This window comes from Condylura cristata, unplaced genomic scaffold (assembly GCF_000260355.1).
Source record: "Condylura cristata isolate star-nosed mole 26May11 unplaced genomic scaffold, ConCri1.0 scaffold00030, whole genome shotgun sequence".
NCBI lineage: Eukaryota > Metazoa > Chordata > Mammalia > Eulipotyphla > Talpidae > Condylura > Condylura cristata.
In genome coordinates, this window is record NW_004567131.1 from 13,784,168 (window position 1) to 13,802,761 (window position 18,594).

The 18,594-nt window shown below is 39.8% G+C and overlaps 1 protein-coding gene across 1 annotated transcript in view; it reads right to left on the bottom strand.

Moving 5' to 3' along the window:
* The window catches only part of ITIH5 (inter-alpha-trypsin inhibitor heavy chain family, member 5), a 78,693-nt gene that overhangs the window by 34,341 nt on the left and 25,758 nt on the right, over positions 1-18,594 (bottom strand). The window contains exons 5-6 of the mRNA XM_004691097.2: positions 15,391-15,641; positions 410-579 (exon numbers count right to left, since the gene is read on the bottom strand). Coding sequence (XP_004691154.1) covers positions 410-579; positions 15,391-15,641 — 421 coding nt within the window. The remainder of the gene's footprint in view (positions 1-409; positions 580-15,390; positions 15,642-18,594) is intronic.

Genomic DNA, 18,594 nt, shown 5'->3' on the forward strand with positions numbered 1-18,594 from the left:
AAAAAAAAAAAAAAGCATCTTACAGGTTGTCTACATCCTGGGTACAGGGTACACACTAATACAGTTTAATGTTCCCACTCTGTCTCTGGAGCAATAAGCCTAAAGGGAATGAGCCATGGAGCATTCTCTTAATTAAAATCGAAGATGAACTAAAATTCTAACCTCACCTAAAATAGCACAGGGAAATTACATCATAGATTTTATTTGCTCTCCAGATTACTGAAGGGGTAAATAGATACCCTGAGTCTTCAGCAAAGGGACACCATTAGCCTCCTTGGAAACATATTGTGGGTTAAAATAAATTTCCTAAGAACCACACATTTCTTTCTCCCTTAAGTGAATATCAGAATCCCTAATCCTAGTGAAAGTATTGAGCAATTATGTAAAACAGCAACAATGAACCCATTACCTGGATGTCCCCAATGCTCTGTTCCCTGTTGACATCATATCTAATGATGAAATCTCCCAAAATGCCATTCTGGGCGATCTTAGCTTGTTGCACCACACTAGGCTTAAAGGTGACTTTGGCAAAGGTTTCATTCTGGTTGATAATAGTAGAAGGAGGTGGTCCAGAACCATCTGCAAACAAGATATATATATTTTTGTATACATAATTAATAACTGGAGAGACAAATATTTTTGTATATATGCAATAAAAATAAAATAAGGACTGTTCTACATAGAGATTTAAACTTTTTTTATTGCAGGTTTGGATTCCATAGTAACTTCCAAGACTCTGTACTGATAATATATTAAAAAGCATGAGATACGTTATCATATTTCACCTTTATGCTTCCTTTTTAATCCTATGAGAAATTTTTAAACTTGCAAAAGTAGAGAGAACAGTAAAATGAACCCGTGTGGCAATCACCCAATTCTAACGATTACCAAGTTCATGAATCTTTGTATCTATGTATTCCCTCCCCATTTTTTAGTAGAATATTTCAAAACAAGCCCTAAATGTATTTCATCCATGAATACTTAAGTATGCATGTCCAAGAGCTTTCTTTTTAGCCTAGCCACTAAACTATTCTCATAGATACCAGAAAGAATACTCAATACCTTATCAACAAATATTCAGTCTGTGTTTAAATTTTCCTGATTCTACAAAAAATAACTTACAATCGCTGATTTGTTTCAAGTATCAACACGAAGTCCACATGTCACATTTGGTTTCTTAAACTTCTCATCTACAAGTGCTCCTCCCTTCCTCCCTCTTTCCCACAGTCACCTCGTTTTTGTTTGTTCATTTTTTAGAAACAATAAAATCACCTTAATTTGCTATTTTTTTTGTTTGTTTTGAAAGTCATATAGTATTTTTTGCAAAGTCCAACAAGGCTGGATGCCTCTGGATGTCGGAGTCCTGGGAACTGCTAAGAATTGCTGCCCTCTATGCGGGAGGGGCAGACTTCTCAGGCCATCATCCTGCGTTGGTTCTCCAGGTGGAGCTGACAAGACTGGCTGACAGGAAGTCTGAAGAGGTCAGGAGGTTTTCATGTTCCTGTGACAGAGAAAGGGGTGGGGGAGCGCACAGCCTGCCCCCACAGAGGTCTCACGCAGACCAAATCCAGCTCCAGCGCCTGTCTGTGGAGGTGTGTGGGTCCCAAGTATCCAGATACTAAAAAGTGGTCCTTGAACTGATTCCACGGACAGCTGCTTCCGCCACTGGGACTCCAGCCTAGAGCTGCTTTCCTTCAAGAGGAACTTGCAGTCCGTGAGAGGGAAGAGTGGGGGGTCACCAGGCCCACCCCTGATTGCCAAGAATCAGGATTGGAGATGAGATCTTTTGTTGGAGGGTTTCCTTCTTACCCCCCCTACCAACACACCACATACTTTTTTTCCAATGCTACATATCAGTCATAAATACATACTGGTCATTTCTTTTATGGAGTTTCTCACATTCTGCATCTTATCTTTTAAAGTGTTACTCTATTTTTGTGGTTTCCCACGTTGGCTAGACTCTAACATCATGGCACACTGATGATGCCCAGGCGCAAAGCTCATGTAATCAATCTAAGACACAGCCGGGTCATAGGAATTTAAAAATTCCCCTGTCATTACAATGTACTGTCAAGACTGAGAAAGCAGCCCCTTCCCTGCATTTCTGTGTGTTCTGGCAGATAAAACTAAAGACTTGGTTAGACTCAGGTTCAATGACATTGGCAAGAACACTTCATAGGTGCTGTTGAGTAGCTGCTACTTTATCACATCAGTCTGTAGTGTCTTAGGGTCTAACTTTCAATGTAGCAGATTGACTGTAGGTTCCAGGTGTGTCACCATGGATGTTATAAACTTCCACATCTATCTTTCCCTTAATAGTTTTATCACTCACTGCTATGCATTACTCTAGATTCACTAGTTCACCAGAGTTGAGAAAGGGTGATTTGGAATGCTACCATTCCTTCCATGTGGAATTATTCCATGAACAGCACCTCTCCCCTGTCTGTCCTTCAGTTACCCTAACATACTGTTTTTCCAGAAAGTTTATGAACCTTTTTCAAAAAACATTTCCCAAACCTTTCCCAGCACAAACTGTAGGATTTAAATTAGAATTCCAAAAAGATAAAACAGATAAATGGATTTTATCTAACTTAAAAGTTAGTGAAATGTCAGTGTAAACAAAGCATACTCTATTTCTCACTCCTGACTTTCATTTCCCATTAGAATACAGAGAATTGTTTACAAAACTACCCATCTTCATAAATCTAGATTTATTTTTATAATCTATATTTATATAGTGGTTTATAAGGTATTATACACATATTACTATATTTAAATTTAGATTTATAACATAGATTATTTACTGAAGAATTTTACATAAAAGGAATGCTAGTTTTATAAATGACCCTAGCAACAAAATTCTAATTTTTAAGATCTTTATGCGCCATAAAGAATGTGAAAAGGGAAGAGAGAGTTCTTAAACTTCATATATATAGAGACTTTTCATTTAGATACTGAATTGAAATTGGCTTAAAACCACTGCAAGGCATCTGATTATCTCTTTAGGTCTACGTGACTTGCTACCATGGAGTAAACTGGCCAGTAATTTTCCATCTCCTATTAACAAAATAAAACAGGAAATGAGGCATAAATTGCCAAGGTACTCTGTATTTAAGATTAAACTTCCTTCTACTCAGAGCTTATTAGACATTAACGTCCAAGAAAGCTTGCATATTTCCTTCAATAGAACAGAAAATTAATTTTCAGAGATAATTTATGAGCAACCTTAACAGGAACCACAAAGCAGAACTTCTATTATTTGCACTTATCAAGGGCAGGGATTTCAGAAAGAACCAGAGAGACAGCAAACAGTAAAGTTCATTCTTGTAGAAGACAGTTGTGTGAAAGCAGATTCCAACAGATCTGCTCCCCGAAGAAGGAGTTGAGGAATCTTCAATGGCAGGTTGACAACTTGATGTTGACAAGTGTCACTTTCCAGTTCACCTCATGGTTGATAGTGACACAGAATGATTAGAGAGAGAAAAGGAAAAGAGGCTGGAAGTGAAATGTCCTTTATTCGCAGGGGTCAGTCTCTCACTGGTTGATTATTGGCAAAGCACCAAGAATGAGAGGCAAGATAATACACCAGCTAAGAATTCAGGGGTCTCAGATGAGTCGGGAGTACCGGGATTCAAGTCTGACCACATCTCTCTTACTATTTAGGAGACCTTGGGCAGGTTACTGAATCTCAGTCATCTCACCTGTAAAATGAATTTATGATTGCCCAACTCATACTACTGAAAAGATTAAATGATGGGATGTACTTATGCTAGCTAATGGTATTATCAGACTTAACTACAAACAAAATAGAAGGGCCAGAGAATTAAATGTAGGGTAATACAACATGTCGAATTTGGAATACTGCATGAAAATAATATTATTTACAATATGCTTGACTCAACATGCTTGACTCATATCATTTTGAGGTAAAATATAAAATACAAGGGGTATATATTTTTTTAAAGATTTATTTATTTATGCAGAGATGGTGTGAGGATTCAACAGAGACAGAATGGGGAGCAAAACAGGCCAACTGACAAGGTACACTGCTGAGGGGAGCAGAGGGCAGGTCAGGAGAGGTCTGCCGTGCCAGGTGGGTCACCTCCAGGGCAGGAATCGAAGTCATGCTGAAGTGGCTTCTTAGAGCTGTGTTTTAACCCGCTGCACACCAGGGAGGGCCCACAAGGGGTATATTCTTTACGCTTCCATTTACATATATTTAGGAGTGGTTCCCTTTGGGTGGTGAGTACTGACTGGGTAAGAGGCAATAGAAGTTTTGAGGCTGATGAAAATACTCTGTCTTGATCAGGAATGAATGTATATGTATCTGAAGACATAGCTAGCTATCCATATACAATTTATTCTATGTGTGCCCCAATTTAAAAAATAATAAATTGAGAGTTGGATGGATCAAACAAGTATTCCCTGGCAAGCAACATAATATTATCTACCAACTGCCCCACCTCTGTCCTTCAGTCTATTTGTGCAGACATTTACAAGGGGATTAGATGTAGTCAGAGTAATTTCAGCTGCAGAATTAAGAGCAGGGACAGAGAGGTGGAAAAGCATTTCAGGGCAGTGTCATTTAGCTGGAGGTGAGGGCAGCTCTCATGATTCATCTTACTATAAGTGTTCAAGCAAAACCTGGAGGAGCCGATCACCTGCAAAGCAGTTCTCCAGAGGTGTTCTTGCACCAGCAGCAACAGTTTCACCTGGGAACTTGCCGCAAATGCAAATTCTTGAGCCCACCCCAGAAACAGTCAAAAACTCTGGCAGTAGGATTAAGAAATCTGTATTTTTAACAAGACAGCTAGGTGATTCTATTCCAATATAAAGATGATGGTCACCTGTTTTAGATGGATAAAACTAGGAGGCACCAGATTATCTCTAAAATTCCACATTAATTAGATCTAACTTCCTTTATACTGTCAGCATGTGCCTACTTTGCTTTTTACAACTACCCTCAATTAATACCATCATAGTTAAATGAAAGCACTGAGCATTAAAATGTATAATTTTTCTCTTCACAATTCATTTGACTAGGCTCTTTGATATAGACCATGAGAAAGGGCAGTGTATTATTATTTGGTTTCCTGTTGATCCCTGGTGTTTCCTAGTTCATGATGAAAATTCATGAGATTCATCTAAATGGGCTCATTTTACAAACCAAAGTGATTCCAAGAAGCCTCGTTCTTCAGGCTGACTCCTACCCATTGAGTACAAGCGTGACCTCATGAATTCTCCACTATCTATCAAGGGGGAAAAATTTCAAAGTGCTATCTGTCGAAAATAAGATCCTCTTTTTGTTAGACGAGAAATAAATCTTTTAATCAATGAGGTTATTATCGGCTGCCCCACAATTACTAACAAAATCCCAAATACCATTTAGCTCTTCTTTACTCTGAATTGGGGTTCACATTGACCTCCACAAGAGGTCTTATGCACAATGAGATTCCTCAGCAGCACCTCAGCTGTCAAAGGAAGTGTCCTAAAGACAACGAAGAGCTCAAGGGAAGAGCTGACGACAGGCCAAAAAGGACGAAAATTCTGACTTACATTTCCCACAAGGGCCCACATCATTTTTCCTCCTCTTTCTTTTCTCTACTTTGTGTCTGCATAGTGAGGGGTAGGTGTGAACACTGGTGATAGGTCTGTATTGAGTCTTTTAATGTCATCTTCCTATTTTAATTCAGGCTTCATGGCCACATGCAAGATGACCTTCTGCTGCAAGCTCCGTAGGATTCACAAACCACTGTCTCCACTCACTTCCCTGTTCTTGGGTCACTAAATCCCACAATGCTCTCTTCCTGTCTGTAGGGCAGTGATGGCCAGGCTTTTGCGCTGCTAGCCTCTGGCTATCACCTGAGGCCTTGCATACAGGAGGTGCTTGGTTGTGTGGGCTCAGTGTACGCATGCCTGATTGTAGACACCTGGAGTACGGTGTGAAGTCAGTGGGCGTAGCTGAGCCAAGAGACTGAGGCTATAAGGGCAGGGCCACCCAGAGGACCGCGTCTGGTAGAGTGACGGCGGAATGGCTATGGAAGGAAGAAACCACAAGAGACCGCCAATGAGAGCCCAAAGAAAAGTAAAGATTGGGTTGGGGCTAGGAGACCTCCCTGCCTTACCAGAATCGCACCTCTCAGCTCCCCAGCATGTCTGCCCAGAGTATAAAAACCTGAAAAAGCCACTGAGGGCTCCAGAACTCTCCTTTAGCATCTGCTGTCTCCCAAATTGAGAGCGACCTGCCCTGTGCCTTGCTGGCAAAACGCTGCCTGCAGCCCTCCATTTTTGAGCAAGACGATATCTGCTGTGCTCTAGAGTTTGACAGACTCAAACAATTGCCTCTGTATTTCTGAGCATCAGTCCACATCAGCCTTCGTGTCTCTGACATGGACTAAGTCCACATCATAGAATCAGTGCTGGGATTCAATAACATTACATTTAATAAAGAGCCAAGCATGGTGCCTGGCACAGTTATTGCTCAATGCACATGCACATTAGTAACCAGCCTCTTTTCAGAAGTAGGGCCTCTTTCATTAAAGGTAAAAGGCAATTCATGAAGAAAAAAATACTCTAACAAAATACAGTTTACATTTAGCCCCAAATGCTAAGAAGTTAGTAAAAACAATCATAATTCAGAGGGGGAAAAAGCACACTATAATGCACATTTATGACAAGGGCTTCAAGATAGTTGAAGAATAATCTTTATATAAAGGATAAAGTAGTTGGTAGCTTCCTAAGAGAACCCTGAAACTATATACACTAGTTTACACATTATTTTTTCTAGAGTGAGGATCCACAGTTTTCACTTGATTCCACAAGTTCTATAGTTGCCTAAGAACTATACACATAAATGCTATTAAATATTCCTCCTTTTGACTTTTCCTTTTATTTTGCATAAAGAGTGAAGAGAATAAAACACATCTTCTTAAATTTCTCCTAAGACATGGATGTTATTCACAGGTATACATTCTCCTAGACAACCACATGGGAGAAAAAGAGAAGTCAATTAGGAAAAATGCCTACAGATGAAAAGCTTTAGGAGCAAAGAACCACATTCAAGGACAGTTGGAGACTTTGGGTCCGTTAACACAGGGATTTCCTGGCCTGTCCCAGTGGGTCTGGGGTTTGGCTACTGTCACAGAAAAGCAGCCAACACCTGGTGATTTTACAAAGGGATTTCCAAACAAACACTGACTGTTCATTTCCCCTTGGAAAATACACCAAATTGTCTGTTTATGTAACCCGCTCACCTGGGCTCCCATGAGGAGAGTTCTTAAATGTAGGACAGTCAAAAATACTGTGAATAACTGCCCAACTACCCCTTGACGTGGCAACAAATACAAAATTGAAGCAAATTAACAGAGTATTGGAAGGAAAGGTGTTAAAGTTGAGGAAATCATGATGGGAAGATGTTTGGTTAAATACCTTCCTAAATCCCTTATTATAAGCAGTTTTCTTATTGGAGAAGGGGGTTCTTTCCTATTGACATGTGCTATTTTAAATCCTTTAGAAAATAACATCACATAGATATGACAGCAACACACAACAGAGTGTAATACTTCAATCTTACAGCTGAAGGAATTAAAATTCAGCGTAGTATTTTAAGTGGTGTGTGCCCAGAATTTTTTTTTTTTTTTTAGCAAATTCACTTTCTTTACAGCTTACTCAAGGCTCTTCTTCCTAAAATAATACATTATTGAGTGGGTTCCCCATGCTTAATCACCTTCTCAAGAGACACTGGGACTGAAAACAAATGCAACTACTTCCTGACTATTCCTTCACCTATTCTAAAAGCAATTAACCCCTAAAAATTTGTGTTTTCTCTTCTCAAAACTATTTTGGTGTGCACTGAGGACCTCAAATACCAGCTGACCTAAATATCTGAAACTGAACTGAATGAAAGAAGTGCTAGAGCTGCGAAGGAATATAAGATTAGGGGGTTTCTGTTACTTTCCTTCATATTGTCCTCTTGCATGCAGATAAAACATGGCCCGATCATTGTGAAAACCTTGGTGGCACTTTGTAGATGCAACCCTATAAAGTGCTTTCTTTTTTTTTTATTATTCAAAATTGCTAACTGTACACATCCATCAACTCATTAGGTTGCTACTATCAAACAAGATAATTAAAAAAAAAAAAGACAAGAAAAAATGTTGCAAGAATGTGGAAAAGTGGGACCCCTGTACACCACTGGGGGATCATACTAGAGTACAGCTGCTATGAAAAACAGTTTATCAGCTCCCGAAAGAATCGAAAATAGAATTATCGTCTGTTCCAGAAATTTCACTTTTGGGTAAACACCCAATAGAATTAAAAGTAGGATCTCAGATATTTGTATGCAAGTTCACAGCGACATTACTCATAGCAACCAAGAAGCAGGAAGGAACAAAGCAGTGTGTATCAACAGATGAGCAGAAAAACAAAAGGTGATCTGTACCTACAGTGGAGTCAAGGGAGGAAGCCATCACGGAAGGAAGTTCTGGTATAGGGGCCATTATGCTAAAACCAGCCTGTTATAAAAGGCCAGATCCTGTCTGCTAGGACTTAAATGAGCAACCAAAGTAGTCAAACTCATTGAGACAGAAAGTCGAACAAATGTTATTACCAGAAGTTGGATGGGGAGGGGAAATGGGGAGTTGCTTAGTGGGGAGAGTTTCAGCCACAAGAAAATTGCTGTAGAGATGGGCACAACAATGTGAATAAACTCAGTACTACTGATTGTTCCACTTAGAATTGGTCATAATGATAACTTTGATGTGATAAGCTTTTAACCACAATTATCAGCATATTTAAAAAAAAATGGTGTCATCCTGAAAGTGTTTTGGTGATTGTTGCATCTCTGGGCCTCTGATTTCAGTCATAGCTATGGTGGCCAGTGCTTCATGTCCAGACAGCATCCTGCCCCACATTAACTAGGGTGGCAGGAAAAGTGAATAGGCAATGAGGGAGGCCTCCTAGAGAAGACTAAGTTACTCATCAAGTCAAGTCAGAGCGACCAGACCACTCTCCGAGGTGTCTGGGCCATCCTGCTCCTAGCTGGCTCTGATTGGACCACAACTGTCAGTACAAACAAGACAGCAAGAGTGCTCATGTGGCATTGCAAACCAAACAAAACCTACTACAGAGCCAGATGATTCATACCTGAATAATTTCTGCTCTGAACAATGCTGGAAATTTTCACATAACAACCAGATTGTTTCCTGGCAAATGTACAGAGGCCAACCAGCTGCAGAGAGAAGACTGGTCACAGGGGAAGAATACAAAGCAGGGGGAACTAGAGCTAAGGGGATAATACTCACAACACAACCTTTAACAGGGCAGAGCAGCAAGAATGCCCAGTTAAATGCGTGCTTCAGATAAATAACGAATAAAACTTTGTATGCCCCAGATGTTACACAGAACACACTGTGTCTCTGAAATTCAGATTTGTCTAAACAGACTGTATTTTCTCTGGTGATCCTGGCAAAGGGAGAGGTCTAAATTTTGTGACTTGTCTTTTGAAACCCAATTGTCTCTTTACCCCTCCAAGACAAAATGAGAGCAACAATGAGATCTGGCAAAATTAACCAACATAAACCAGGGTAGCGTTGAGAACCTAACAGCACCCTCATTGCCAACCACTGTTCATTTCTAGGTTCATTTAGCAAAGACTTAATGAGCACACTAAGACTGGCTGCACCACGCTAGAGAGGCAAAGCACAGAATCCCAGGAGAACCTTCATGGCAAACACCAGAGTCACCGAGTTAACAGAACAAAGAAAAACAGAGATAAGGTTTTTGAAAGATTCAGTCAACCCCTCATAGACACCTACTGAATGTGTGACTCTGTGACTGTTGCAGTCAGAGGTGACCAATCCTGCCTGTGGCTGGCTCATGAAAGCCTCACCTCCAAGACCACACAGTATTTCCACACTCATCTATTGGTGAATACTCTGTTTGCATCGCTAGGCTATTGTGAATGCTATTCCATGTATAAGTATTTGAGAAACTGTTTCAATTCTTTGGCATATGTACTTCGAGAAATTTCTGTCACATGGTAATTCTACATTTAACTTTTTGACCAACCACCAAATTCTTTCCCACAGTGGCTGCGATATTTCATTGGTATCAAGGTCCCAATTTCTCCATCTTTGCCAAAACTTGTCACTTTCATTTCTTTCTTTTTTTCATTATTACAGTCATCTCGTGCTTGAGTAGTATTTCATTGAAGTTTGGGTTTGCATTTCCTGACGGGTTAGGTCTTGAATATCTTTTCCTATGCTCACTGGTCATTTTTGTATCTGCTTTGCAGAAGTATTTACTTGAGATTTTCCCCCACTGCTTTTTCTTTCTTCCCCCATATTTTAATTGGGCTATCCTTTTTATAGTGGAGTTGTAAGAGGTATTGGGGTTAGACTCTATCAGATAGATGATTTGAAAATATTTTCTCCCCTTCTGCTTTTTCAAGAACTGCTACCAGGCCTCTGGACTTCCCCAAGACCCAGAGCTGTCACATCCTCATCCCTGCACTTGGCATATGATCAATGCCACCGTATTTTTTTTTTTTAAGAGAGCACACTGATACTCTATTTCTCTTCTGACTCTCGAGTATGGGTGGACCATCCTCAATGGCAATCCAGACACCTCAAAAAACTGAAAATCATTATGTTTTTCAGGAACAAGGAGCACAAGAAATCCTTGTTCCTTAAACTAAAATTTCCTTTCCATGCCAGGTTAGGGTATCATCACGAGTATCACTTGAGTCTGTCAATTTTGCAGAAATGGGATTAGAATCACTCAGAGACTCCCACTGAGAGGCTTGAGAATATGGTTAGTAGCCCTGGAAGAGTCACAGGGCACAGAGGGATAGGAATGAATGCCAATTAACACTTAAAAATGTGGAGTCAGTTTTGAGTTAAATAGTGTTTCTAAGCTGCCATGCTGAAATTATTAGTGAAAATTAAAAGCCTGACTCAGTCATTCAGTGACTATGAAAAAACAAGAGCCTACCCGCTCGACATGACGGCAGACCCCCACCCTGCAGCCTTCTCTTTGAAGACTCCTGCTCATCTATCAGACATAGACACATGGATTTAGGAATCAGTTCAAAAGTGTCACTACAAATAACCTAAGCTCAGACCACTTCATTGCCTGATCCTTAGGTCCTGAAACAGTTGGAATACACCTTGGGACTGCCCCTTGGTCATGATTCTTAACCTTGAATAAACTGCCTTGCCTACAGTAGAGCCTGATTATATCCTGAACAATGAAAACAAGATGTCATGGTCTAGAATCCTGCTACTCATTGGAATCACCTAGGGATTGTTGAAAAAGAAAAAAAATAATAACTCCTGGGGCCCTCCCTGGTGGCGCAGTGGGTTAAAGCACAGCACTAAGAAGCTTAAGCCTCCGCATGAGTTCGATTCCCGCCTGCCCCGGAGGTGATCCACATGGCGAGGCAGACCTCTCCTGACCCGCCCACTGCTCTCCTCAGCAGTGTACTTCGTGGATCTGCCTGTTCTGCTCCCCTCTCTGTCTCTGGTGAATCCTCTCACCCTCCACATCTCTGGCCTGTACCCCAGCTCTATATGTATGAATGAATAAATAAATAAATCTTTTTTAAAAAAAAAAACTCCTGGTTTACATCCCAAGCAATTCAGATTTAATGGTATGGAAGACATTGGGTGATAGATCTATGATTGCTCCCTGGCTATTCTTGTGAACAGTAACATTCAGGGACACTTAGCCAGACAGTGGAGTTGTGTGAAATAGAAAGGACAAAGATTAACCCTAATCTGGACTTTAAAAGGTCAGATCCTCTTTCCTCAAACTGGCACCGGGAAGGACAGGGAAGAGTGGGCAAGAAGGGGAAAGAGTGAGAAGAGCAGGAGGGGGATTATTCCCACAAGGCCAAGGGAAGAAACAAGTAAAACAGAAGTGCTCTTTGATATCAAAAGTACTGAGTGATCCTATCTGTATCTTCTAAGAAGAGCTGGGTTACCTAGATTAAGGAGCTGAGCATATATTAAAAAGCCACACCAGCCCCACTCCAATAGCCTACTGGCAGTTTTCCATCTCAAATTTCTATGTATTTGAACAGATGTTGACTATGGGAAAAGGTTATTTTCTAACAACTGTGAATAACTATGTTGGCCTGAATCCAATAGAAAAGTGTTAGGGGAAAGTGGAATGATACACATTTTAACAAGGATCAAAAGTTAGAATATTCTCAGGACACCATGACTAAAAGAATAATTTTGTTTAATTAAACAGCTGCTCCTGTAAATCAAGATCTTGAGAGTTGACACCTCTCAATTCTTATGGAAAGTACATAGTTGGGGTTCCCAGCATTTACCAAGCCTTAGAATTACCTGGGATGCCTTTCAAATGACAGCTGTCTGAAATCTACAGAAACAGAAAGTGGGTTGTGGTTGCCTGGGGCCTGGGTGGGAACTAGGAGTGACTGCATTGGAGTCAGGGATCTTTGGGGATGACAGACATGTTCTAAAATTGTATTGTGAGGATGGTTGGACAACTCTGCAAATGTGAATTGTACACTTAAAATGTGTACATTTCATGCCATGTTAACTAAACCTCAATGACTTTTTAAAGCAAAGACTCTAAAGGATAAGTGATGAAAGTCATAGAATCACACCTGTTTAGGGATACTAAACATTTTTCTTTAGCATTACAAATAAGCATTTAAGAAATACTTATTTTTTATTTCTCATATAAATTCATGGATTATCACCTCCAAAACATAGTTACATACATGTAACCTGTGTAACTTTTAATTCAGTTTCCCAGTCATCAGATTCCATTTTCTGTATTTATTTCTGTCACTCTGCCCAGGGCCTAAATGGTCTAATCAAGTTTGAGAATTTGGTTCCCAAAGGGGAATGATATAAGATACCTTAAGTCTTATTTCATTTAGTTCATTTTCTTTTACTCCTAGCCATCAGGGACCTCATCATAAATGAAAATTTTCTGCCAAACAAAAAAACTGAAATTATGGAACACACAGTAATTTAGGTTGCATGGGACAATGGGAAGTATATGAGGTTTTAGCATAAAAAGTGAAAAAAAAAAAAGCTTTGATCCAGTGACACGGATGGAAGGTGCATCTTGGCGTATGTCTTTGGAAGACCACAAAACAGTAAAGTCTGAGTTTCAAATATTCTCTTCCAATGACTCTAGAGAGACTGGGAAACAGGGTGAGTGGTAGTCTTGTCTTTCGTTGTATATCGACTTAGAATCTTTGAGACTTTTGAACCATGTGTGTGAATTAACTATTTTAATAAACCAGGTCTTGTCTTCCAAATTACATCTCCCAGAATTAGCTTTGATATTGAGAAGGAGCCAACTATTTTCTAATTCGATAGCTGTGGACTCAATTCTGATACAGACAAGTAAACTGAGGCAAAAAGTGGGTTAGATCGCGTTTAACCTTCCTGTTTTGTATTTATACAATGAACAGAAGTTGGCTTTGCAATTGTGAGACTTGGAATTTGGACCCATACCCTGAATATTTTAGCATACTCTATTTAACAATGACGTAGTGACTAAGGGCATGAACATGACAGCACCACACAAGTTCTATCAACAACCAAATACGGGGACATGCCCTTATTACTTAAATGCTATGAACTTCAACTTATTCACAAATAAAATGTGGATGGAAAATATATCTCAATAGGGTTGTTGAAAAACAGACTAAGATAATAACATGTGCAAGTGTTGAGTCTAATATCCAGCTCATGACAGTCCCCATCTAGAACTGTATCCCTTAAGAGGAAAATGGCCAAGTGATTAGAGGTTTGTTTCTGAGAAATTAGGAAGTCTGATTTCCTAATCATAGCCAGATCTATTAAAAGAATCTCCTTGCTCCAGTCCACATTCTTGTAGTTACAGTGCATGACTTGATGTAAGCCCAGTTTCAATTTGATCTCTACCCTGGATTTCTTTTGGAAACATGCAATAGTTTTATCCCTGCTTGACAGAGCTTAGGTCATTTTTTCAGGATCATAATTAACTGAACTAAAATTTATTAACAATACACAAGGCCACCTCTCTGCCACAAGAATACTGTATATCTCACACCATTTCTAAGTATCAGATACCGCCACAATATTTTTCATTTTTCAATGAGAATGGGACTGATAACCAAATTCTTGTGCTTGGACACAACCCACAAGAGACCAAAATATGCCACAGAACCAGAACACACTCTAGATTTTGAGAGTAAATACTTCTCAGGTGACAGTCATTCATTCAGCACTCTGTGTGCGTGTGTGTGTGTGTGTGTATGTGTTCATGGGGGGGAGGGGACACGTGTGCATTTCCCACACTGTTTACAAGCTTTCGGTCATCACGATTTTTGCTTTCTGTTGAATACTAAAACCTTCTTATTTTACTGTCAAATCATTTCTCTATTGTTCTCCTTCCAATCTCATTCCTTAGACATCTTGAGCAAAAGAGTCACCCTGGACTCTCTTTGCAGTCATGGAGTTGAATCCAGATTCTGCATTTTCACTTCTTGCATCACTTACATTTCCCTGACCTCAAGGGCACAGTTATCTTCAGTCTTGTCATTCTATTCCAGATGAATTTTTTTTGGATACATTGTCCTGTTTTCCAACACAAGTAAATATTCATTACATACTACTAATTGAGATTAATATAGTGATTTAAATTTAGTTGCATTGAATTTTTCAGTATCATTTCAATAAATACAATGCTATTTTTAAAATTAGCATTTTTTCAACAACTGAATGGTCTCCTACCAGTGAACCAAATGTCTTTCTAAAATTGATTTTGCCTGTATTTTTCATTACTGAATTTAAGAAAGAATATAGCACATTGTTTAGATGTTTATGTTAGTTTCAAAACAGGTCTTTAGAAATGACCTTGTAGTCTCTAAAGCCAGTACAAACTATTTTTATATAACTTTCTAACATTTATCTGTCTCATATGTAACAAAATTAACTTCTTTAACATTACAGTATATGTAAAATGATGTCTTTTCCCCCTGTCACATGCTGAATTGTTTTATGATCTCATTTTACTAATCATGTCCATATGGTTTAATATCTAGGATGACAGATGTTTTTACTGATACAAATATTACCCAACAGTTCCATACATCTAACATTCCTAATAGCTTAGACTGCTTCATGTAGTGTAGAGTCCCAGAAGTGAGGTTACTGTGTCAAATGACTTAAACATTGGATAATTTCCTGACTTTACCAAACAAAAATAAAACAAGTCTTTGTAATGTTGCTCTTTCAGATTCCTGCAAACACTCAGAGCCTTAATGAAGGGCAGCCATCAACTTCACAGATTTCACTAGAGCTAACACCCTATCTGAGCTATTAGCAAGATTTGAAGCTCCCAGCAAACAGCACTCACCTTCCCCTCGCCCACTGCCCTTCTGTTTTCTGTTCTGCAGCCCTGGCACCTCCAGTGATGTGATGCCCGACTGTTCCAAAATATTCACTTCCACCATCAGCCTCCCCACCAGCTGCTGGGGCCGTACGCTAATGACATGCTCATACTTCCCCAGCCGCCTCTGCAAGAGCTCTTCATAACTGAGGAGGAAGGCAGCCTTGTCCTTGCTGGGAATCACCACAGAAGCTCTGAACATTTCAGTCCCCTTCTCCCTGTAAGGAAGAGAAAAGAGAATACTGGAAGCAAGGTCCCCTTAGGGCACCAGCTGAACACTCCCAGTAAGACTGGTGAGCATGGCAGGAGTATCCTTTGAATGAAGAAATAAAAGTTAGTGATGGTTGACAAAAGCCAAAGGAAGGTCACAAAATATCTGAGAATATAAAGAGCAGAGAATTCAAAGAACACTGGACTCACTGGACTATCCTACCACTCCCTGAGTCAGACCCAAAGCACAAAGCGGAAGGGGCCACTGAAACAGGTGAGCTGCTAGAGAACTGCTTTGCAGTTGAAGTGTGAATCATGTTCTCCTCTTTGCAGGGATGGCCAAATGGAGGTGAGATTATACACAACTTTAGATTGCTTATATATTAAGTTTTATATCTTCATAAAATTTGGGTCTATTTAGGGGTTGGGGTAAGGAATAAAAGATTGCAAAGCATATAAAACATAAGCCATTCCCAAAGCTTTCAGCACTGGGGTGAGAGCTCTCTGATTCCAGTTGCAAGACTGGCCGTGAAAGGGTAGTAAAGGCTTAAGCCAAAGGAATAAGTCTGGCAGCAGCAACCATGGGTGGGTAGAATGATTCACATGTTTCTAGAGAACACAGGGAATTCAGTAGAACAAGGACTCTATAGCTCATAATATGCAGGTTTGGATTACAGCAATGGAGACACCACAACATCTGTAGAATTTCAGAGACTGCAGCTCTGGTGCACAGTCAACAGCAGGTGGGAGTGAGAATAGGACCAAGCCCAGGATGTGGAACATCGAGGGGGATGAATGATGAAGAGGACAGGCTTCCTCGAGTCTACTTTCCCAGAGCTGAAAAGAGACAAAAATATTGAGACAGAACAGTTCATTGAGGGCCAGACAGAATGAAATAATTTAAACTTTTAGAACATCAGGTAGAGAAAACACATAAAATTAGTATTGTTAGACCACATCCGATGCATCCTTAATACAATTGAAAATGGTCATTATGAGATACTGGAGAAATGTCCTCAGAGTTTGAATAGTAAATTATGCTGAATCTAAAATTTCATATCAAACAAAATATTAATGAAGGTCTTATAAAGTTTTCCTCTTAAATATCTCTTCTAAGGGGCCCTCTCCAGTGGCGCAATGGGTTGAAGCACAGCACTGCAATGCCAGCTGCAGCTGGGGTGATGACCCACGTGGCACAGTGGACCTCTTCTGTCTTGCTCACTGCTCCCCTCACTAGTGTCCTTTGTTTTGCTCCTCGTTCTGTCTCTGGTGAATCCTCTCACCCCCCACACCTCTGGTCTGCACCCCAGTTCTGTATGCATAAATAAACAAATCTTTTTAAAAAATCCCTTCTAAGGAAGTTACTTCAGAATATACCCCAGCAAAGTGAAGGTAGAAGAATGAAGATATAAAATACTACACGTTATGCACACAACCCAGAAGAAAATGAAGGAAAATTTATGTGAAAAGGCTGTAAAGCAATGTTTGATTCCATTGATCCAGAGACATACTCTCTTCCATGGTGAACAGCTTTGAAATCAGATGCATACATGGCTCAGTGATGCTTTCCACTTGTTCTTGGCAATGCCATGGTGATGTTATTGTAGAAACCTGGTTAGAACTGTTCATTGTCAGCATTTCAAATCAGTGATTTTTTTTTCTTTTTCCAAAAGTTTATTTTTACATCATTTTGCACATTATTTTTTCCATCTCGATTGTAATCCCCACGGGTTTCCCATCACCAAATCACCCGTGTGCCATCACCATAGTCCAGTGCATTTCCCTCCCCACCCCCCCATTTTTGATCCCATTCCCCACTCCACCCCCACAAAATGTCTCTGGTATATGGTTGTTCATTATTTTTGATATTTTCTCGCCTGGTCCATTATACTCCTGCTATGAGTGAAACCATCCGGTATTTTTAAATCAGTGATGTGTTTTTGCTAGATCTCAATAGTGACAACAGTAAGTTTTATCTCATAGGAAAAAAACAATACAATTAGAGTTTTATCTCATAGAAAAAAAGCAAAACCTCAGGAAAACAAAAATTACATATTATGATCTAACTAAACAAAATTATGACAGGATTCGGAACAATTCATGAAGCATAAGCAAACATAATCCTGTTTATGTCCATGTGGAAAAGACCACTTGGACATACTTATAGACCAACAATGTTAAGTTTTAGTATCCTGGGGAGTGTACATTCCAGAGTCATCATGAGGTGCCTTGACACACAGAGGAAGACACTGGGTTTTTACAGGATTGGAGAAGGGTGAAGCTAAGGTTAAATCGAGCTGTGTTTGGAGGTTGAAAGCAAAACAGGGCTGTGAGTAAAGCAGTTAATATCTGACTAGTATGAGAAGCAAACTTAAGGCTCTGTGTTCTTAGAAACCACAAAATTAAGATAAATATGAACTTCTGTGTCTTGACAACCCTTTATCTGAAGCTGTGGGCTTTGGTTGCTGTTGTACATCAAAGTGAACCCACAGCTCACATCTTCCTGGCAAAAGTGGGGTATTCCAATTAAATCCTACTGAAAGCCAACAGGATTTTCAAACAAAAGTTTCTAACAGCTTATAATTTCAAAGGACAAGCTTTGTCAAAACTAGGTCCTTCTATTAATGAACAAAGTCAGTTTTCAAATTAACACTATTTTATTTAAATACTAATACTATTTTTCTTCCAAATGGGCTGAGAGAGAGGAAAATAGAATCTTAGTAGACTAGGTAACTCTTATTTCTGTAACCATTAAAAAGTTAACACTATTGGGCCCTCCCTGGTGGTGCAGCGGGTTAAAAGCACAGCACAAAGCTTAAGCCACTTCCGCATGAGTTCGATCCCTGCTTGCCCCAGAGGAGATCCACATGGCCAGGCAGGCCTCTCCTGACCCTCCCACTGCTCCCCTCGGCAGTGTACTTCGTCCATCTGCCTGTTCTGCTCCCCACTCTGTCTCTGGTG